This window comes from Natator depressus, chromosome 3, assembly GCF_965152275.1.
Source record: "Natator depressus isolate rNatDep1 chromosome 3, rNatDep2.hap1, whole genome shotgun sequence".
Classification (NCBI taxonomy): Eukaryota; Metazoa; Chordata; order Testudines; family Cheloniidae; genus Natator; species Natator depressus.
In genome coordinates this window covers 58,472,803-58,496,677 of record NC_134236.1, presented here as the reverse complement: position 1 = coordinate 58,496,677, position 23,875 = coordinate 58,472,803, and the positions used below count along the sequence as shown (strand labels likewise).

At 40.0% G+C, this 23,875-nt stretch overlaps 1 protein-coding gene across 40 annotated transcripts in view; it reads right to left on the bottom strand.

Moving 5' to 3' along the window:
- The window catches only part of RIMS1 (regulating synaptic membrane exocytosis 1), a 490,703-nt gene that overhangs the window by 21,125 nt on the left and 445,703 nt on the right, over positions 1 to 23,875 (bottom strand). For all 40 annotated transcript variants that reach the window (XM_074947969.1, XM_074947975.1, XM_074947977.1 and 37 more), the window contains one exon: positions 1,998 to 2,139. In XM_074947969.1, coding sequence (XP_074804070.1) covers positions 1,998 to 2,139 — 142 coding nt within the window. The remainder of the gene's footprint in view (positions 1 to 1,997; positions 2,140 to 23,875) is intronic.

Below are 23,875 nucleotides of genomic sequence, written 5' to 3'. Positions count from 1 at the left end.
GTACCAGGAGATGTTGGTGTGGGGACCCCAAGCCCTCAAACCTACTAACCTACATGATATCTAACAACAAGTTTAAAAACTATTTACAGCGAACTACAAAGTTTTTAAGAACACTGGCTTATGCTATGGATGCTGAAGAGGTTCCATCTCAGACCACAGGAAGTAGAAAGTAACTGTAGAGATGGTTGGTCCTTATGGTTCGGAGCACAAAGAAAAGAGGGGAGTATGCATGGACCAATGGACATTGCTAGCAAAAATCGTCTTGTCTCAAGTTCCTGGAGTGCACATGCACCTCAAGTGGAAAACAGGTAGGGACCATAACTCGAAGAAGAATAGGTGTTAATTCAAATGCTAATAATATTTTAAATGTCAGCATTTTGTTGGTTTTCATCATACGATTCTTCCTCTACTTTCTTCCCTGCTTTGATGAACTCTAAAATGGCTAGCCTGCTCTGAATGATAGTACCAACACTTACATTTCCCCTCCCATCAAGAAGGTTCATAACTGGGCATCTGAGCCTGACTGAGGGGAAGATAAGCCTGAAGAACTCAGCAGTGGGTGAAATTCCATTTAGGAGCCCAGCAAAGTCCACAAATAGGCAAGATCATATTTTGAACATCTGTGAAATTTACTGAGAGTGGCATCTCACTCTAGTGTCTCAAATGGGCAGAGATGGGAAGAGTACCACTATTTGCCAATTTGGACCCTGTAGATACTTATGAAGTACTGAATGAAATGGGTCCTGTGCGGAAAATAAGTATGTCATCATGTAATTAAAGACTATCATAATGCATATGCACCGGGGTCCAAATTAAAGTTGCATGGACAGCCTTAATTTGAGCATTTTCTAATTGTTCAGTGCTTGATTTTGCAAACTTCATATTCTTTTAATGTAGCTTTTTTTGTATGCAGTATGAAAGTATGCTATGCTGGGTCTGTCTCTGCTCACCCCTCAGTACTAGACCTCATTGTTGGAGGATCGGGTTGTCTCTAGGACAGTGCTCTTTCAGCAGTTAACAATAAAAGTAGTCCCACTAAGACCTCTGAGGAGGTTGGAATATGAATGTATGCTCTGTGCTAGGTCTGCCTCTGTTCTTTCTTCCTACATACTTATTAGCAATGACAACTGTGAAAGAAGAGAACTGTCTGAATACTCAAGCTCCTATGTTTGATTTTAGCTGCAGTAAGACTTTATAGTTTTCAGTAAGAGCTGTACTTGGACCAGCTCCAAACTAAACTTTCTTTATATTCAGAGTTACTGAACACAGTTTCATATAACAGGGAGTTTAATATACAACATCTGAAGTTTAATTCAGGATTGATCCAAGCAGAGACCCACCACCAGTGTAAAGTAAAGGTGGCCAAATGTCTTGTTTCAAATAATATTTGTTATGAATTTAGCTCCTTTTTTGATTAGTAAACCAATCCTGATTTCTGTAACCATATTTGGTTATTTATAAATATTTACTGAATAATCTGAATCACAGAATTTTCAGACTCTGGGTTTTTCTCAGACTGTTCCCTTTGATTATTCACACTGTTATTTGTGTTGTGTGATTGGTCACCTAGAATCATAGAATATTAGGGTTGGAAGAGACCTCAGGAGGTCATCTAGTCCAATCCCCTATTTAAAGCAGGACCAACACCAACTAAATCATCCCAGCCAAGGCTTTGTCAAGCTGGGCCTAAGGGACTTGTTATAATTTTTGCTGCCTAATTGAATGACTGGAAAAACTTTAAATGGAAGAATAGTCTTTAGAAAGCACTCTTCAAATGTGAATTTTCATGAATAATGCCTGAAAGTTTTGGGATCTGCAAAGAATTACACAAGTGCAAGATTTTGTACAAATAGCAATTCCATTAATCATAGGGAACCAAATCTGGAACTTTCACAAATCAGGAGGTTTGTTTTTCACTAGTATTCAACCAACTTTCTTGTAAGGATAAGAAAATTCAATGTATTTCTGCACTGCTACATATTTGTAATTCCACTTACTTCCCCTCAGAGCTGTAACTGTTTATGCTGCCATCAGTGGACTCCCGACTTGGCTGCCGAACCATACGATTCCTCATTTCTGCTGCCATCCCTGTTTCTGTGCTTCTCTGTATCGTGCTTTTTAGCTTCTTGTTGCCAGCCTCTGAAAGTAGAAAAATAAAAGGAAGCATTAGCATTGCATTCTAGCATCAGGTCTTTTCTTGCATATTTTTGTCTGATCACAATTTGCCCATTTCCATTCATAAACAAGACATCAGAAACAGATTATTCTATCAAATGTAAATAACCTCTCTTTTCTAGTACTTAGTTGGTGGTCTCTCTGAGATGGAATCCACTTGAAAGATAATGGAAACACTCTAGCCTTCTGGCTGCAACCCTGAGATCATCATATTACACAAAGATATTATGTACTTGTATATTTCCTTTATGAATTGCCCCACTCAAAGGAGCTTCCATCACAGGTTACTTAAAATGAAGTTTGAATTTCGCAACACAGAATGGCTCTTTAGATTTAAACAAGTGGAGCCCCAAAATATGATGGTTTGAGTCTACCACAGCATCAGGTTTTGAAGGTGACAGTACAGTCACTGATGTTAAATGTATTCTGCTATAGTTATGACAAGTGCTGGAAATGAGGCTGGGTCAGAACGATTTCATAAATAATTACTTTTGACTTCACAAATCTTTCATCAGAAATGCCTCTAACAAGTCTCTTGCTGCTCTAATAATTTTTTGTTGACTGCAGACTTGCAATGTTCTGTTAGTTCATGTGCCTTCTACTAGACCTCAAATTTCACTGGTAACATTATTCTCTTTCACGAAGTACTATGTTTGGCAAACGTTCATATAACCGTATGAAGAATAATTTCTCTGTACTTCTCCCTCATATATGAATGCTCTTACTTTTGGTCAGCACCGTGGTTCAAAGCCAAAATGGGGGAACACACCTCATCACATCCATTTCTCAGTCTGTTTGTAATTTAGGGCGGTATCTGGGGGGGGGTGTGGGGAAACACTTCCAAATGCATCTGTTTTGGAAGTTGAACTGGAGTCAAAACAATTCATTTTCTCTGCTTCTTGTTTCTGGAACAGTTTATGTTTGACGCAATGGCAAATGAGTATGGAGGGCCAAATCCTAGCCCTGTTTTATGTAACTGTAAGGAACATGGTCGTCCACACAGGCCTGACAACTCCTGAGGATGGTTAAATTTGCTACAGAGCATGGCTGGAGGACTCCAGCTACATAGTCAGGATCTGTAGCGCTGGTAGGAAGTATGGAGAAATCATGCCATGGGCATATCTCTGCAGATCCTGGGATCATCTCTTCCTCTCCATGCAGGGACCACAGGAGTTATTGCAGTAACCCCTCTGGAGGTATCACTGGGAGATAAAACATGGCCAAAAGGGGTGCCAAAACAAAACAGAAAGAATTGGTACATTGGTTTAGAGAAAGAAGGAGTCAATTAAAGGGCTGTGTCTTTCCCATTGATCATTACTAGAATGGGGAGTTTTTTGCTAGAATTTGAATTGGCCACTTGAGCCATTCGATACCTCGGGCTATCCATCAGCCGAGAAGAAATCAGCCATCCCCAATGATCACAACTACGGTGGGAGTTCTTTGCTCCATTTTGAAGCCAACAGCTGCAAGTTCCTGCCGTGGGCCTATGCAGTCCATTTAATATGCGTGGCTACGCATTAACTGAGAAAATGTCCCCTATTACCCACCAGTGTCTGTGTGAGGCAGAGCTACACACTCCATTCCTGGGTTGTGCATAGGTGGCTGTGGAAGCAATATGCAGGACTGTGTGTGTTCTCTGAGTCTACTGCCATGGAATTTACCCCTTGCTGCAGAATTATGCTCCAGAATCTCAATTTTTATTTGAAAATAAATGATGTTTCTAGGCATTATAGTTGTAAAAATGACACTGTGTTCATGTTTTCCACATTAACTGTTGGAATGAGTCTGCAGAGAGTCTGAAATCATAGCTCTAGGAGATATAAACTGCCCGTGGACTCTACAGAATTCCACCATATGCTGTAGCCAAGAGCTTGATACTTTGTTTTCTCTCTCCCTGCACTGCTGGGATTGATCTACAGTTGCCCTGCTCTCCAGCTGTATCCACATGGGGAAGTTACATTACACAACATAGTCCCACCACTTTTCTACAGGGCTGGCCAGGCTGGGCAGCCAGAGACCAATTTGCAGCCGACCAATTTACAGCTAGAAAAGCAGGCTGGTGAACTGGGCTGCCCTGAGAACAGTGCAATAACTAAGGCCCTGGAAACTGGACAGATGAGACACTGAAGCTAGGTACAAGCTCCTCCCACCCATGGCATAAACGGCAGAAAGAGATTATAATCTGGACTGCCAGGATTGAGGCTGCTGTTGTTAGGTTTAGGGAGTGGAGCCAAGGTGCCTGTAATGTACAGTGAAAAAAAACCATCCTTGACAATAATCATGGTTGAAAATATCCACTGATTAATATTACAGTAATGACGATTTTAGCTATGAGCCATGGCTCTGTTTGTTCAGGGATAGGCTTGGATGGGAACGAAGAGTATTTAATAGAATAGAATAAATTATCACCGCCATGGAATACAGGTGTTCTTGCCACTGAATGTAGTGATTTTTGCCACAGAATTTAAGGGTGTGCGCCATGGACTGTGATCACATTGTGCTGTGGAATATGCCTAGCCCCAGCCATATATGACTCTGACAGGCTTGATTTCTTGCTGAGTTGTGAACATTGAACTGGCTAAAGAGTCACTTTTTCAGAACATTTTCTAGGTTACTATTCTTTGCATAACTGTTCTGGCTTCCTCCCTTTTCCCTCAATCACCACACATCATTGTGTTTTACAATTAAATTCTAAAGATCCTGCAAAATTCGAAATATTCTGCAATATAATCAGAAATATACCATACAAGTAACCTAAAATAGTGTGGTAAGATACATAATGGCTTTTATGAGATACAGTGAACAGTCTTCACTCAAGATAAATAAGCTCAAGCACATACCTCACATATTTTCCAAGTCTTACACTAGCCAGTGATATGCATTATCCTTTATTTATTCCACTCATACTGCCAAAACGGAGATATCAAGCTTTATTTTACTGGCACATTCTTTAAAAATTCCCAGCAAAGCCTAATTCTAACAAGATACTTAAAAGTGGGATTGCATTGCCTTTTGGTATTTTTGAAACTCCTTTGGAAATTTAAGTTGGTCTCTGGTATGAAGCATACTTGGGATCAAGCATCAGTTGCTTGATGAATAGCAGGACCTGGCCAATTAACAGGTGTGCTGTTGTTTTCTTTTTGTTGGTTTGTTTAAAGCTTTTATTTTCACAGCTGAGAAGAGTGTTCGAGGTCTGGCACCTATGCCCATACACTTTTGAGAATGCATCTACATGAATGGTACAGGCTTATTAAAATAGCTTAGAACGATACCTATGCAGTGACATAACCGAGAAGGTTTTCTTCTTTTGCCTGGAAATTTATTTCAGAAGCTATGGTGCCAGCTTCTGATTTTTATTATCATTTGACATGGATAATTAATTTCAGTTTCATGTTATAGGTATTTTCCTGTGTTGTGTGAATTAAATTACATCCATTGTGAAGAAGATAAACAAATTGGTTCACTCATGAATGACAGACATGTAAGGCCAAATTTTCAAAGGTGCTTCAAAATGGCTTCCAAGCTTATATATAAACTTTCATCTAAGGCTTTCCATCTGCAAAAACTCAGATTAGTGAGCACAAATTGCATCTACACACCTAGCATAACAACGATGAGTGAAGATCAAGTATAATAAATACTTTTTGCAGGTTTAATAACACATGCAGAAGGATCTCCAAGAGATCACAAAGCAGCCATCTACAGCTGCATAACACAGTTAGCTTGTGTAAACGATTAGCAATGCACCAGCTATTGTAATATAACTCCCTTACAATCCACCAACCAGTCCTACCAAGGAACTCAGATGGCTCTTGTATCCCATTTTACCTATCAAGACAATGTCCTTCCCAGTGATGTCTCTGTTGACCTGAAGGGGAAACAATGCCTTTGGTTTTCTTACAGACAGGAAGCTTCAGACCAAAATGAAAGTTCACCATGTAGTAACTTCGTCTTCCCTACTTTATTTTAAGCTTGCACAAAACATCAAGAGAATTGATGCTTCTCCACCTTCCCTGCCTGCAAACCATCTTGAAATTTAAGAGCCAGGATCAAAAGGGCTGTTTGCTACTGGAACTGAAGCTAAGACATAAAGGTGCACAGTCAACTAAGCTGTCCACACCATCAGGATGTTCAACTAGAGATTCCCTAAGACCTCTCTGTGGACAACTAAGTTAATGAAGTCTAACATAAAGAAGTCAAACGAACACTTTAATAAAACTTAAAAGATGCGACATTGCTAAGTCTATGAATGAAGGGCAATAATGCAGAGGAGCACTGCATGGCTCAAGGACAATGATTCTTCATGCCAAAGATACTCATGGATGCAGAGAAGAAAACCTAAAAGGACCACAGCTCCAAGCCAGCTCTGACAGGATCTGCTGTGCCTGCAACCACATCAGTGGTTCACACACTGACTGCAAGACACTAGCTAGATTAAGCCAGGCGATACTTTTAAGCAGCATATCATGGGTCTTCATCAACCCAATAGCAACCACGCAGCACATTCAATGAAAACATGAGATTCCCCAAGTTTAAACCCCCCTAGTAAAGCTGCACAACCTTTTTGCTATTTCGCTTTATGAAGAAAAGTGTCTAAGCATAATATTTTGCATAAACCCCTCCACTGCTATCCTTAAAATATCCCTCTCCCAAAACCCAGGTGTCATCAGCAACTATGAACAAAGCAATAGTTGCAGTGCGTTCATTTTGACACACAACATGTATAAACTACACTGAATGTAGAATAACAAATCCACTGCCAATAAGATGGTAGCAAGAAACCATCTAGAAAGTGGGTCAAATCCATTTACTTGAGATTTCAATATAATTAGCATTGGATGATTTATTATTTCCAGGAATCTGAAAAAAAACCCACCCCTCTTTCTGTTATACTGCATATTCAGATTCAGACATTCAGGTGGCAAGCCAATTTCATTTCCAACATAAAATTGCAATTTATTCACCATATAGTCATCTACTGGTATTTATTACTGGGATAGAAACAAAGGGGGGATAGAAACAAAGGGATAAAACCCACTGAAAACAACAGGAGAAGAGTTGAAAGCAAAATGCTGCTTTCCAATTATATTAACTATTTTAATTTGGGGCAATAGGGTCACCTGCAGAGTAAGGCGGCACTAACCTAAGGGTGGCAGAATCTGACCTTTTGTTTGCATTGTTAATTAAAAAAATCACATTAACTATTTAATTAACTATTAATTATTACCCAGCAGCTCCCACTAACTTCTAGTTGATCGAAGTAGCACTTCGAGCTCTATGGATGAAAAGCCCTATACAAGAGTTACGTTTAAAAAAAAGTGAATGAGAGCTGCTGACTGGTCAGCACTAAATATGGACTTGGGAAGCCTAATTTTAGACTCACACTTTGGAAAATCTTGCCTCCCTATAAACAGATCATGTTAGTTGTGTCTTGTTGCAAAATTTCTAAACAATCATGCAATCTCTTGTATATTATTTTGAAAGACTTGATTTTTCAATGCCAAGAAAAACACTTGAAAAGGGGAGTGTTGTAAGACAGCCACATCTATAAAAGACAACTATCAATATCTGTCTGGATGAGGAATTAATGATGACTTTTAAGATAGCAAACTCTGTGGTTTAATTATTTTTAAACCTCTTAGGTTTAAGCAAAATTAATTTAAGCAATAATTTTTCCTTAGTGAGCAGTAAGAAGCCAAGGAAGCTTCAACCTTGTTTAAATATCTTGTGCTGTTTCTGGGTAGAATAATCTCTGAGCTTCCTCTGTAGCTTTTAGGAAAAAAAAAACACTTGCCCTGTATTAAATGAAACTAGCAACATTTTGTCAGCCAAAGAGAGACATCCCTGTGGTGAGGATGCATGGTAGTGAGTTTTTACTGCTGGAATAAAAAGGCAGTTTACAGTGATATGAAAATAACCGGGTATCGATTGCTTGGCCATTTTAAGTGCTCTGCAAAACTAAGATTAATAAGATGCAAACGGCTACCATATACAAATGCACATTTTTTCCAACTCCTAATGCCTATTTCAGTGATATTCAAATAGTACTAAATATTTACTTTCTTGGAGGAGTTAAAAACATAATGAGACCGCACTGTCTACAAATTATCTACTGTATACAATTTTAAAACCATTTTACAAACACCTATTTTCTCTCACACTTTGGTGCCTCACAGGTTTTATGGGAAGGAGGTAATGAAATGGAGAGGGATGAGAAACTGATGGAAACTGTTCACTCTGCAGATGACATGTTTAGACTGAAGACTGGCTAGATATTCCTCTACAATCTTTTGCTAGATGATTCTCAGAGCAAAACTGGCATAGGGTCCAGACATGACATTTGCCCATTGGAAAGGTGTTGGACTGCAGCTGCCAATCAATGTAGGAAGGCAAGCTCGGATTAGAATGGAGAAGAAAGCATACAATAATTTATATAAAGAAATGAAGTGAAGTACATCATTTATCCTGTTCGTTGAAGAATGCTAAGTGGTTTCTAACATCCATCTACTAGTTTTGTTATGTCCTGCAGTCTTAGTTTTAAATATTTTGTTTATGGACCATTACATGAGCTCCTTTTCTCTTTCGGTATATTTTTGAGATTGTCTTTTTAATGAGTAGGAGGGGAGTTATGAAAATAAGCTCAAGGTTAGTTCTTACCAAAATTCTTTAACTTCCCTGACCCCCATTGGCAGATTCAAGATTGAAACTATAATTATTATCCAACCAGACAAATTTTGCAATTACAAAGTGTCATTCATAATTAGAAAATTCAAACACTGTCATGAGCACTAATAAGATACCTAATAATATTAATGTTTCTTACAATGTTTGCTGAGAAGTATATGACAGATAAATAATAAAAGTCCAAAATGTACTCTGTATAAAATATATGTAAATATTGAAAGTCAGTACTCTTAAAATGGCTCTGAAAGAAGTGTTCTGAGAAAAAGGAAACATTTTAGATGCCTTTTTGTACAGCTGCAAGATCTCCAAATAATATGATCAAATAAAAAATATTATAGCCTCAACAATAGTACTCTTACTTATGTTTTTCTTACTCAGAACAAGTTTTATTCAATACGTTGATCCATCTGATTTTGAGCCCTTCTGGCTGTATGATATCCAATAGCTCCAGAGCACTATTACATTTTTAAAAAAACTACAATGTTAACGAACCCACTTTAGAAATTATCTCTTGGTCTTCAGATCAACAGAGTAAATTAGTTTTCTGTTTTTTACTTATGGTAGCTATGAACAGTTATAGGTATATATTAAAACACTGCTAATCAAATTAACATGTATGCTAGTCACACCAAAATGCACCAAATACAGACTTACCTCTTAGGTTTAAGCAAAATTAAACATCAGCTGTAATATATTCCTTAGTGAGCAGTAAGAAGCCAAGGAAGCTTCAACCTTGTTTAAATATCTTGTGCTGTTTCTGGGTAGAATAATCTCTGAGCTTCCTCTGTAGCTTTAAAAAAAAACCCACTTGGCACTGTAAGGAATGATCAAATTGCTTCAGTCACAAGTTCTTTTTACAACTGATTACATTAGGGGGCCTTGGAGTGAAAAAGAACTGAAATACCTGTCAGCTAATATTTCATAAAATATTGCTGAAAGGTTTAAAAATTCAGTTGGCAATGTAAGTTCTAGTGATGTGTAAATTGTGAAGAGCACAACATCTTCTCAGCAGGTGATTAGATTTTTTTTAAAGTTGTTCTCCACGAGACAAGGTAAGTCAGACAAACTTAGGTCAGGTCTACACTCAAAATGCACCAATGCAGCTGCGCCACTGTAGGCTTAAGTGAAGGTGCTCCTACACCGACAGTACAGCTTCTCCTGTTGGCATAGTTAATCCACCTCTGTGAGAGGCAGTAGCCCTGTCTGCACCGGGCGGTTAGGTCGGTATAACTACATTGCTCAGGGGTGTGGATTTTTCACACCCCTGAGTGATACTTCTGACCTGGGAAAACACGGTCAAAAGTAATTTAAGGTAAAATTTTCAGAAGTGCCTAAGTGACTTGAAAGTCTAAATCCCATTGACTCCTAAGCGCCTAGGGACTAAGCGACACAACATACTAGCGGTTTGATTCCCCTACTCATGTACACATAGTTGCACTAGTTCTCATTGAGCTAGTGTGAATGTAAATAGGAGTGTAGCCCTGGTAGCAGCAGCACGGCTGAGCCTGCCAAGTACAAACGTGCCTGAAACCAGTAGGTATGTGGCTCAGCCATGCCTCCGGTGCTACTGCTACCTGTAGCTAGCGCAGCTATAATGCTATTTATATTCACGATAGCTCAGAGAGGGCTAACACAAGTAGGTGCACACAAGCAGGGGAATTACACCCTAGCTCATAGTGTCAGTGCCTAAGTCTCTAACATCACTTCTGAAAATTTTACCTTTAATCTTCCTTTTGAGAGAGTTGACATTTTAGAATGTACTTGCAAGACTGTTTCTTTTAGCATCAAGAGTCACAGAAAAATATTTTGGGGCCAAAATATGAACTATCTGGATTATTAAAATGCTTCTGGATTTAAATATATAGAATTTTAATAAGTAATTAAGCCTACCACTCAGTTTTTGAGAAAGTAAAAAACAAACAGACATTATTTAAGTGGGTCTATAATTTAAGATGTTGTGCTTCACTTTTTCAGGGAAAGTAGGGGGAACACAAACTAAACTACTGTAACAAGCTACTCCCAGAACTTTGCCGTCGTCATTGATGATGTTGGTTTAGAGCAGGGGTTCCCAAACTTAGTTTGCGGCTTGTCCAGGGTAAGCCCCTGGCAGGCCGCAAGATGCTTTGTTTACCTGAGTGCCAGCAGGTACGGCCGCTCGCAGCTCCCTGTGGCCGCGGTTCGCTGTTCCCGGCCAATGGGAGCTGTGGAAAGTGATGGCTCAGCCCACGCTGCTTCCTGCAGCTCCCATTGACCGGGAATGGCGAACTGCGGCCACTGGGAGCTGTGAGCGGCCGTACCTGCGGACGCTCTGGTAAACGGAGTGTCTAGTGGCCCACCAGGGGCTTACCCTGAACAAGCCACAAACCAAGTTTGAGAACCCCTGGTTTAGAGAAAAGAAATAAATGAACAATATTAGATTGGTTTCTTCCATTAAAAAAAAAAGAAATTGGTGAATATTTGTCTAGTGGAAAAAGACCAAATGGGCTGAAGAAAAAGTTATTTCAAAGTTTTAGAAGGTATTACAAGGAAAAGAAGGAAAAGAACAGCAAAAGCTTTAAACAGACTGCCTAGGGAGGTTGTGGAAGCTCCTTCCCTGGAGATTTTCGAAAGGAGGCTGGATAGCCATCTGTCTTGGATGGTTTAGACACAACAAATTCTGCATATTGGCAGGGGGTTAGACTAGATGACTTTGCGGTCCCTTCTAACCCTATGGTTCTATGATTTTATGAAAAAGGACAGGATATTGTCATTTTTGCTTACAGGAAGTTGTTTCAGTTATGCTCAAATGCTCATGCCTGTCTGCATAGATATCTTCCACAAGGAGAAAGAACACTTTAAAATGGTTTATGAGAAAAATATTCTGTACATTTCAATTAATAAATATTAGCAGGATTTCTGATCTTAAAGACTGCAGTGGAGTTGAAGTTACAAGTGCAACCAACAGATTCAGATCTCATGTACGATGGAGGCATGGTGCATCTCAAGTCAGGCCTGTGTAGAGACTTCTAAAAAGTATTTTTTTCTGCTGATGGACAGCCTTTGCATAGGACATAATAGTTTCAGATGCACTGTAATACTTGGAGTCATTGTTAATAAAATACTTCAGTGGTAATCTTTTGCAGTGCCAGCTGCTAAAAATCAACAGATTTGGGTGTATCACTGCCTCATTTAAGAGTGAAAGAGTACTGTTGTAGTGATGTGCCTTGAAATTTTCTGTTGACTTAAAACACATTTTTAAGACAAAACCCAATTAAAGAAATCCCCAGAAAAAAGCAGTCTTTAGAAGGAGAGTACAATACTTCTTCCAGGAAAGAAATGTTCACGCTTCCAGCCAAACAAAATATGCACACCCCTAGCGTGTGTATGGAAACCAATAAAAAACAAGGTCTGTTCATGCCTGAGGTATTTCTTTAAGCCCGTCTGTAGCAGCTCAAGACAAAAGGGCACATCCCCATGTTGAGCGTATAACAAATTTCCTCCTAACGTGGACTCTCTTTAGGCTGGTCAACCAAAGGGGAAATTAACAAAGGTTTTAAAGAAAACAACAAACACACAGAGGAACTGGATTTCATGCCCTATGTTCCCTGAGAGACCATTAGCCCAGGTTGGCGCCCTCCAGTTCTCTCTCCCTATTCTGAGGGAAGGAAGTTCCTTATATACCTACCTCCATTCTCTGGAATCTTTGCCAAAATCCCGACTACACTCATGGCCGCACTGGGGATTTCAACTCCCAGTTTGCCCTGCTCTTCTGGATCAGTAAGAGAAAGGCTGATTAGAAGCACACAGGCTCGGCTGGATCCTTCAACACTGAGAAGAAAGGAAGTTGCAACCCATTCTGTTCTTAGAACTCTAATCTCAGGCCCTAAATAGAGTTAGAAGTCTGGGTTTCTTGGCCAAACTACCAGGTTGTATCCTGAGACCACTTCCTCTGAACTTCTCTTTCCAATTTCACGAAACTCAGGGGATTGGATACTGGCTCTATTATCTGTAGTTTAGGAACCATGAACACTCTGCTTTGGAACTATCACTGAAGATTATACTGAAACTTCAGCTACTATAAAACATGACAGCATTCTTGCTTAGCGGCAAGAGCCAAGTTAGCATGTTAGACTTGTGCTCTGAATGCTGTACTGGTTTGCTTTGGAATACAAATTGAAGTGTGGAAGTGTAATGTTCCATGTCCTGGCTACATTAGAGACTGCCTTTTATCTATTAACCTCCTGACATTAGAAATCAGCCAAGACAACTTACAGTCACAAAATGTAAACTTTGCAAAATGCCAATGGAAGGACTTACACTCTGGAACTCCTTTTGTTGGTCAGCCCTAAACCAAGTCTGTTGAACTTCAGGCAGATGGCGCAAGGCCCATCTGCTTAAGAAGGCTTGTGTCTGAGTATTGGTTAGGATAGGAAATGAGTCATGGAGAAACTTCATGGAGATAGTGTTGGGTATTTCATTGTTAAGATCGCTGTTGCTGGCTGTGGGTAGTATTTTATACTTTTTTGTATTAATTATGATTTTAAATATATAAATATGCCTAGAGACTTGGGTAAAGAGCTCATGTTTTTATAAATACTGTAGTAGTATAAATAATATAATTGTTCCATTTTTACTTATATTATTCAAAGTGGACAACTACTCCCAAAGACCATGTTCAAAGACAACAAATTCTGCCAAAGTTCCCAAATGGATGCTTGAGAATAACTTGAGGATGTGCAATATTGCTGTTTTATTCCCATTCTCAAATATGCATTCAAGAAAACCCTTCAGACACAATCTCATACACTCCAACTGTGCTGGATATGCAAACCACCAATCAGAAATAGCTGCAGCAACAACATTGCTTTGATTAACATCATTGTCTTCCAGCATGGAAGGTGAAGACCTGAGGTTGCAGGAGCTCATGTGGCATACTTTCCTTTTGCTAGTCAAATAAATGCAAGTTATTTTTGTAGCTCCACCTGGCTTATCATATTTCATTCAGCTCAGCCCTCCTGTCTGTGTTGCAAACCTTGCATAGTGAAGAAGCATCTCCTTTATCCAAGATAACATCAGAGAAAAGAGGGTAATAATATACACAGAAGAAACAGGTTCTGTGCTTTCTCCGGGTAAATTATGCTATTTTTTCATTGCAAAACAAGATTTCTTTATTATGACTTTCGCTTGTCTGATAACATTTCTGTGTATAATACATCCATTAAACACTATGAAAGGTACACTAATGAAAATAAAAGAGAGGAAATTAGCCATATACTGTAAACAAATATTGACAGTTTCTGGATTACAGCCAACAAAGAAATAAATTAAAACAGACCAGTCAAGGCAGCAACTCTTTAAAGCCAGTCCAAATATGGGCATTCCTAGCTGGTATAAGATTTTCCTGTAATAAAATGAAATGGCGCTTATTTTGAATTGATTATTCTTCTTGAAGAAAATCTAGCCCTCTAAAGTAAATACACTTCAAAGACTCCATATGAACTACTAAAGTAGCATTGCTGTACTTTTGAAATGTAATGCAGGTATATTATTAAAAAAATATAATGACCATTCTCTTACTGATTCAATACAATACCCACCTACTTGTACATATGCTCTATTACTGAGATTACAGTAGAAAACTAACTGAGTTACTCCAATAGCTTAAAACTGTTTAACAGCAAATTCTCATGTTTTTGTGTTATGCAAAAGCAGAACTTGAGATTCAGGACTGATCTTAAGCTTTTTTGCAGTTTTAAGGTAGAAGGCACTAGCAAACCTTTCACTAAAACAACATAGTTTTGTAAATATACAGAGAACTGTCAATTTCATATCAATATCAGAATTGAAGAAAAGGAAAAGGGGAAGCAACATATCAAACAACCCAGCATGAAAGGAGATTTACAAATGAACACCATGTGAGCCAAAGAGAGCTACTGGAATCAATCACAGTGCAAAGCAAATGTTGTGAATTCTGGATTTGCTTGCATGTGGCATAAAGGGAGATGGGCACAGTGGCCTGGTCTAATGGAAAAGGGTGCAAAATGAACATATAATTAATAAACAAACCTTGTCTCCAGGGTTCCAGTCCTAATCCTTGTTGGGCAGGATTGCCTTTTGTAGTAATTCTTAGCTCAATCAGCTATGTTCTCTTGGCATGGAGTCACCCAAATTGAGTAGCATTACATCTTTCAAGGGAATTCATTAAGTGTACATGACAGAGATCAGAAAATACAATGGTAGAACAGACTTGCCCTTTTATATAAGGATTATACCATGATGCTCGAATCTTTTACCAGAGCTAACAGTTTGAAGGTCAGGTTCTATGTAACAGATGTGCTAATCTCTTATTATCTGTATATTATACCTATTATTCCAAATAGCATTTAATTTTTCATGGAAATGGGAGAAAAAGCTTTACTCATTACTCAGGATTACTATTATCATTAATTAGAGTGCTTCTTTTTGGGTATGTTCAAACTGTCAGATTTATACAGAAGGGATATCAGTAATATAAAAGTATCCATATCCATCCGAACAAGTGGAAGCAATTTATATCACAAAGGTAAATTCCACACAAGTAGCAGGATATCAGACTGATATAAGTGAAAATAGATGACTGGCCAAATGTAAATGTCTATATAATAATATGAGATGCTTAAAAGCAAAAATATATGAGCTAAAATGCCTGGCGTTGGAATAGACTCTTAACATTATAGTTGTTCCTGAAACATAGTGGAATGGCCAAAAATATCAATGGGATATTCTAATTCCTTGCTATGAACTCTACAAGAAGAGCAAATTAGGACTTAGAAGTAGGGGAGTAGCACTGTATCTAAAAGATTCCATAGAATCTAATGAGATGGAAGATTTAAGTAGAGTGCACTAGTAAAATGTGTATAGATACAAATCGCAAGTCATACATATAAAAATATATTGCTTACACTCCCAGCCCCTGATCAGGTAAAGCATAACAAATACTCAATATTTAGGGTCAAGGATCAGGCACGCAACAATGGCTAATAAAACAGTAATAGTCGGTGACATCAACTACTTGCATGTAAACTCGTGAAGTATCAAAGCACAACAAGGTTTAGGGAAGCAATCTCTCAACACCTTAAATGGAGCAGCTATTGCTAGAATAAGAAAACAATTAGACTTAATCTTAAATACCACACAGGAGTTGGTTCAAGAGGTAACTTCACCTGAGCCATTAAATAATAATTATCACATGTAATTAAGTTCAACATTCCTGGGGGAGGCATTGTCCCAGTAAGTAACATGATGACATTAAACCTTAGAAAGGTGATTTTTTAAAAATGAGGAAGCTAGTCATATAAATTAACCTGCCCTGAGGCAAACTTTCTTCCTAGCTCCAGCCGGATGGTGGATTGGCCTGAAACATGAACGTTTATATTCCTTCTATACTTCTTTTATTGTAGATGTTCTCTCATTTATGTCAATAGGAGTTTTGCCTTGGACTTCAGTGTAGGAAAAGACTCAATACCACTCCAAGGAGCTTGAAGCCCCAAAAAATGTTTTCCTCAGTTTAACGTATTTTTATGTTATATAAACGGAGCTGATCTCGTGGAGTTTTCAATCTCCCACACATCCAAATGATCTCTTCATTATACACTTTAATACAAATATACAATTTTTAAAAACCTCTTAAAGGAAAAGATGTTGCTCAGGCCATAAGACTAAAATAAGGGAAGCAGCTCTTACAAGGAATTCACAGTCTCTTTTTTAAATAAAAGGTTTTAAATAAAAAGTGCCAATTCTGATCCCAGTACTGGAAGTGTTATTGTTAGAAGAACTAGGAATCTCTCTCTCTCTCTGAGGACCCAGCTCTGTGTCTGCCTAGCTTGGGAATGGGAGAAAGACGTAATAAAGAGAGTTAACATTTTAAAAGTATCAAAAACTTTTCACTATTTTTCCTATCTTTTTGAGAGGAACTTGAGGCATCATAGCTCAGTGCCTGCAGCAGAACTGAATGTGTGTGTGTGCATGTGTACCATAGAGCAAATCCTACAGCCCGACTGTGACTGCATTCTTCCACCTAGATCCTCCCCGTCTGTAAAGGGAGGAGATTTTCATTGAATTTCTTATATAATCATTCTTCGTTTCATGTCACCCAGAGCCAAATCTTGCTCACAACGACTTCAGTGGGACCACTCATTGAGAAGACAAATAGGATTTGGCCCCATGGCCATGCCATTCTTTAACAGACTGTATTTATATAAAAATACTGACATGTTTTCACTGTAATGCAGACGTATTTTAACAGAGGGAAATGGAGATTATATTTAGCAGTATACATCAGTGACAGCACTTATACAATATTTCATATGACTTCCTATTTCTATATGGTATGCTGTGATGGGGTCTGAACCCCACACCTGCCCTGAAAGGGTTAATGAGGGCCTGAGCGGCCAATTAAGTTAGCTGGGGTCACCTGGGAAATGGAGGGCCAGGATTAATGAACAATGAAGCCCACCTGGGGAAGGACTGGGACAGCACTATAAAGCCAAGAGGCTGAAAGCGGAGGTGTGTATGAGGGACAGGGCGGGGGACGTTTGTAAGAGAAAGGAGGCAGTCCCCTTTGTGCTTTGAGCTTCCTGGCTTTATAGTGCTCTCCGAGTCCTTCCCCAGCTGGGCTTCACTGTTAATTAACCCTGGCCCTTCTTCTCACAAGTGACCCCAGGTAACTTAATTGGCCTCTCAGGCCCTCCTTGACCCTATCAAGGCAGTGCGGGGTGCAGTCACATCACAGATACCCAAAAGATAAAATGTGTTTTGAGTTAAACAGACTCATGTGTGCTGAATGTTTAAACTATTTAACAAACCAGACGAGTTGTTAATCCACTGAGTGCTTTGTCGTATGTTGCATTCTATTAATTCCTGCCTCACAACAATAAACTACACAGTCATCAGCAATGAGCCTGAAATGTTCATATGCAATTCCAGAGTGCTTGCCTAAGCAAAGACAGACAGCAAGCGACCCCCATGCTGCTTTCCTGTTCATTACAGCAGAAAGGGTAATTATGCACGTTCTGCTCAGTTAGCTTTCAGGAGCCACTCAGGGCAACGGCAAGCTAATATTTTGATGGAAATATTGGCAATCTGAACAAAAAGACCTTGTTAAAAGTGAGACCGTCGTTGTATAAGCAGATGAGCTCAAAAATACAACAATTACAACCACTTTTTGTTCTAAAGCACAAAACATCAACTGCAAAAATGACCGATAGAATGTGAGTATACACTTAAGGTGAGACTTTCACTGCTGCCAGGGTACTGGATGCCCAATTCCAATTAATTCTGAATGAGAATTGAGTGTTCAAACAAATACTTTTGGTGGCATTGAAACACCACCTTTAGGTTTTGCATAATGCATGTATCTGAGGATTTTTCTTAACCAGTACAACAAATGTCCAGATTGAAAGATTTTAAGGCTCTTTCTATGTGGAACCTTGATTCAGATTGTAATTAACAAACTGTGTCAATATCACAAAATACTACAAGTAATGAAGTGCAAGGAGCACTATTTGCTCATGAATTGCTCATAATTAAACTAACTCTTTTCGATGTAGAGCATAATCTACTTCAGCACATTATAAATTTAAGTCCTTCTTAATAAACAAAACACTTCAGTTTAAATCTCTGAATAGCTGCTAAATATAAGCCCACACACAATTTTCACTAAACAAATATCAGAAAACAAAATAATGGTATTAAAAAACCCAACCCAAGATCAAAGGCACAGACTACACTAGACATCACCAGACCAGAGATGTGTTTTAGTGATGTAAGTTGTAGGTATTAAACACCTACATTCCCTTTGGCCACAGGTCCAAATTCCAGTAGGGGTTGACTCTGTCCTTGAACTCAAGTTGAGTTCTGTGCAGGTTTATTATGTGGATATTTCACGTGAGAACATACAAATCACAGTTCTACTGGATGGACATTTGAGAACCCATGGCATTTTTTGCTTAGAGAGTGCTCTCCTTAGCTAAGGATACTCTCTCCTGCATTGATGAACAATATGTTGGGCACCAGCTGGTGGTTGCCATCCCTATCAGAGCTGGCACCATTTCAGTGGTTCTGCATATATTATTTATGACATGCTTTGGGGTCCTTTAAAATAAATTAATCCCAAAGCACTTTCATGAGGCAATTACATTCCAAGAGGAAGGATGTTCCGATGGTTAATACATGGCATTGGGAGTCAGGAGGTCTGGTTTCTATTCTTGACTCTGTTGTAGACTGTGTGACCTTTGCAAGTCATTTTATGCACTTCAATTTCTCCATCAGTAAAATGTGGATAATAATACTTACCCTTCCTTTGTAAAGTGCTTTGAGACCTATGGATAAAAATCCTTATATAAAAACAAAGTACAATTATTTATTATATTATTATTAATTATTATTATTATTATTATAAAAGAGCTATGAGAGCCTCAAATGGCAGGTATTACAGAAGTAAAAATGTTATTTTAGAAAATATCAAATAAATTTATCTACCAAGCAAAATTCAAAAGTACCTATTTGTATATACTGTACATAGTTGCTGGCAGTTAAGGATGCAAAATGGTTACCCAAATTGCTGTGAGTGTGAGGTCAAGAAGGAAAATAATGGCTAGCAGAAAAACAGTCTAATGAGATCACCCATTTCTTCAATGTAACAGCAATATCAAGTGCCAAAACCTTGAAGACACTCAGCCCCCAAACCTTCAAGACAAAATCTTCAAGCTACCCCTTTCTTGCCATCTATTTTTATATCTTTATATTTTATAATTATATCTTTATATTTTATAATTACAGACACCAACCAATCAAAAACTAAACATTCTTTGACAACCAGAAGCTCTCTTACTCTGCATATAATTATTCTGTGTAATAACAGGATGATAAGAAGTCTGTTGGCTGGCCATGGTAAAACTGGATGAAAACACAGCAGAAAGGAAAGATGGTCTTGTGATTAAGGCAACAGACTAGGACTCAGGAGATCAGTGTTTAAATCCCTGCTCTGTCATGGACTTCAAAGCCATTCTCGTAAATCTGTGTCTCACCTCTACACTTGTGAAACCTAATCATATTATTTCCTCACCCCACTAGGGTGTTGTGAGGACAGAAACTATGGTGATGGGTGCCACACAAGTACAGATACAAAGGCCTGGACTATCCTACAAAGTTAGGTTTACATAGCTGCCTTGCATAGACTTAGTTTTGCATGTGTCCACACTTAAAATTTGTCTCCCACTGATGCAAGGTCTCCTTTATGCCAACATAGTAACACCACCTCCCTGAGCGGCACTGAGCTATGGTCAGTGTATTGAGGTTGATGTAGGGTAAATGTAGACACAGTGTTACTTATGTCGACACTAACAGTCCTGCAGCAGCTGTCCCACAATGCCTGACACTGCCGCTCTGGCCACAACTGTGAACTCCACTGCCCAGGAGATTGGAGGGCCTCCCCCGCCCTTTAAAGCCCCGCAAATTTTTGAAATGTCTTATCCTGAGTGTCCAGCTTGGTGAGCACATCTAGCAGATCTCTGCCTACCTAGCAGCTCTCTCTTGTTGTGTGCAACTGCCCAGATGACCATGCCAGCTACACACTCCAGACATGCTCTGGCCTGGATTAGACAGGAGATATTGGATTTCCTGGGCCTGTAAGGAGAAGAGGCTATGCAAACACAGCTATGGGGAATGCAGGAGAAGGGATCAGCAGCAGTGGTGCATGAAAGCGAAGAAACTGCTGCAGGCATATCAAATATCAATGCAGTGCTGAGCTGCAGACCTGCAGATTTTACAAAGAGCTGCATGTCATACTTGGTGAAGTCCACACCTCCACTGGTACCTCCAAGGAATCCAAGTCACAGGCCCATGGCATGAACAGGAAGTCTGAGGAGGAAGTGGAGAAGGAAGAGGAAGAGGCAGAGGATGGGGGACATGCGACTAGGGGCTCCAGCTATGCCACAAGCTAGGACCTGTTTGAGAATCTACTGCAGTCCAGTCAGTCCCAGCAGCCGAGCACAGGTGAGCCAGATTCAGGGAAAGGAATCTCAGGTGTGTACATTTATTTCCCATTACAGTAATGCCCCCTGCCCTCCCAGCAGGACACAGTTATTGAGTTTTCATCAATTTATTCACACTTGTAGAAGTAGCGGTACAGCAAATAAAGGTAGAGTTATCTGCTTTTCGTTACCCTGTAGAGTTAGGCAGGCACGGGGCCATGCGGAGCTATTTGTTTATGTACTCAAAGATGTCCCTTAAATCTTCCTGAGAGATCTTGATGACACTTTCATGGAGGTACTCTGCACTCCCCTCCCAAAAGTTTCTAGGGATGGCAGCCCTATTTCTTCCTCCCCCGCAGGACACTCTCCCATGCCGGTCAGTGATAACTTCTGCAGGCACCATTGCAGTAAACAGGCTAGCAGCATACTGCCCCAGGTGGCTTCAGGATGCCAGCAGCAGCTGTGTGCTCTGTGCCTTTGTTACCGCCAGGTTTGAGATATCAGCTAAAATCACCACTGCTGGTGGAAAATGGTGCCAGTATTCAGTGCCATTGCCCTATGCTCAGTTTCATGCAACCAAGCAAGTCCCTCCTCATTTTCCTCACCATCCACATTTTCCTCACCATCCACAATCACTGACCTGTGAGAACCACAGTTGATGTATGTGTAGCTAAAATGGACAGGAATGTTCTGTCCCCTTCTTTAAGCTTTGTTCCATAAATTTATTGGGATTTTAATGTATTTGCTTTTAATTCGCACAGAATTTTTTAAAAAGTGTTTTAGTTACTCAATAAAATTCTTCTGTTTGGAAAACAATTAATATTTATTAGTTTCCAGCATATCATAGAATCAATCATAGAATATCAGGGTTGGAAGGGACCTCAGGAGGTCATCTAGTCCAACCCCCTGCTTAAGCAGGACCAATCCCCAACTAAATCATCCCAGCCAGGGCTTGTCAAGCCTGACCTTAAAAACCACAAAGGAAGGAGATTCCACCATCTCCCTAGGTAACGCATTCCAGTGCTTCACCACCCTCCTAATGAAAAAGTTTTTTTAATATCCAACCTAAACCTCCCCCACTGCAACTTGAGACCATTACTCCTTGTTCTGTCATCTGCTACCACTGAGAACAGTCTAGATCTATCCTCTTTGGAACCCCCTTTCAGTAGTTGAAAGCAGCTATCAAATCCCCCCTCATTCTTCTCTTCTTCAGACTAAACAATCCCAGTTCCCTCAACCTCTCCTCATAAGTCATGTGTTACAGTCCCCTAATCATTTATGATGCAGAATGCCTGGTGGTAGTGAGGCATTCTTTTTTTGTACACTGTGACACAACCCATAGGATCAGAGACAACTACACTGTATATATTTATAGATGTCCACCACATACCATACAGTTCCTAACCAGTATCCACACTGTAGGGCCAGGTAAAGCACAGTATACCACAATGCATTACTGTGGCTCGCAGTTAAAGTGTGTTTTCAAAGCCTCCCTGAGCCATATAGCTCTTGTTGAGCTCTTTGGATAGCTCTTGCTCAAAGTCAGCAGACAGCCACTCCACCTCTGCCCTCCACTCCAGCGGCAAGTTTTCCCCCTTTGCTTCTCAGATATTATTCAGGACACAACAGGCAGCTATAACCATTGGGATATTGTTTCTCACTGAGCTTCAATCTTGTGAGTAAACAGCACCAGCACTCCTACAATCTACCAAAAGCACATTCAGCTGGCATTCTGCACCTGCCAAGCCGGAAGTTCCTTGGTGCTGTTGTGGTGGCAAGTGTCTGCCTCCATGAGCCAGGGCAGCAAGGAGTAGGCTGGGCCCCCCAGGATCACTATGGGCATTTCAACATTCCCAATGGTAATCCGCTGGTCAGGATAGAAAGTCCTTGATTGTAGCTTTCTGAACAGACCTGTGTTCTTAAAGATGTGAGAGTCATGCACCTGGCATTGGCCACTGTTGGAAGACAGGATACTGGGCTAGATGGACCTTTGGTCTGACCCAGTATGGCCGTTCCTATGTTCTTATTTTCCCTAACCAGCCAACACAGATGTTGGTGAAGCGTCCCTGGTGATCCACCAACACTTGCATGACCATAGAAAAATGTGTTGATGTACTCTGTGGCAAGGTGGCATGGTACTAAAATAGGGATGTGTGTTGTCTATTGCTCCACCATAGTTCAGGAACTCCACTGCTACAAATCCATCCATTATGTCCTGCACACTGCTGAGAGTCACAGTGCTGCGTAGCAGGAGACAATTAATGTCCCTGCAGACTTACATGACAATGGCCCCCAGTTCCAAAATTATTTCCCACTGCAGCAATCTAGCACTGCAAGTTCCACAGTGCGATTGCCACTTACTTTTCCACTGCCAGAGAAGCTCTCATTCTGACTCCCCTGCACTGGAAGGTGGGGGTGAGCTTGGCACACAGATCCAGGACTGTGGCCTTGCACATCTGAAAGTTCAGCGGCTGCTGCGTGTCATCCCAGCCCTGCATTATGATGTGATTCCACCAGTCAGTGTTAATTTCTTGGGCCCAAAAGCGGCGCTCCACTATTTGCATCTGCTCTGTGAATGCCAGCAGCAATCTTGAATTGGTTCTCGCTGTGTCCACATCAATCTGACCTCTAGGAAACTACCATGTTCCCCGTGTCTATTTCTGTGGCTCTGCAAATACTGGACGATCATGCGTTCTGTGCTTGCAATGCTCATGACAATTGTGCAGAGCTATGCAGGCTCCATGTTTCTATCAGAGATGGAAGACATTGACAAGTCCCGCACAGATTTGTGGAATTTTCAAAATAGCAGCAAAAAGTATGGGATAAACATTGCATTATGGGTAGAGAATGTTGCATGATGCAAACCTGACCCTGCAGTCCCAGTCACCCTTGCATGACTAGTTTCTGCCCCACCATGCATTGCCAAAACTTCCCAAATTCCAGTGTGCTGGACATGGGCAAGTTGCACACCAGGATACCTACCCATGGTGCACCACACTGCGCATCAAAACAAGAACTCCTGGTGA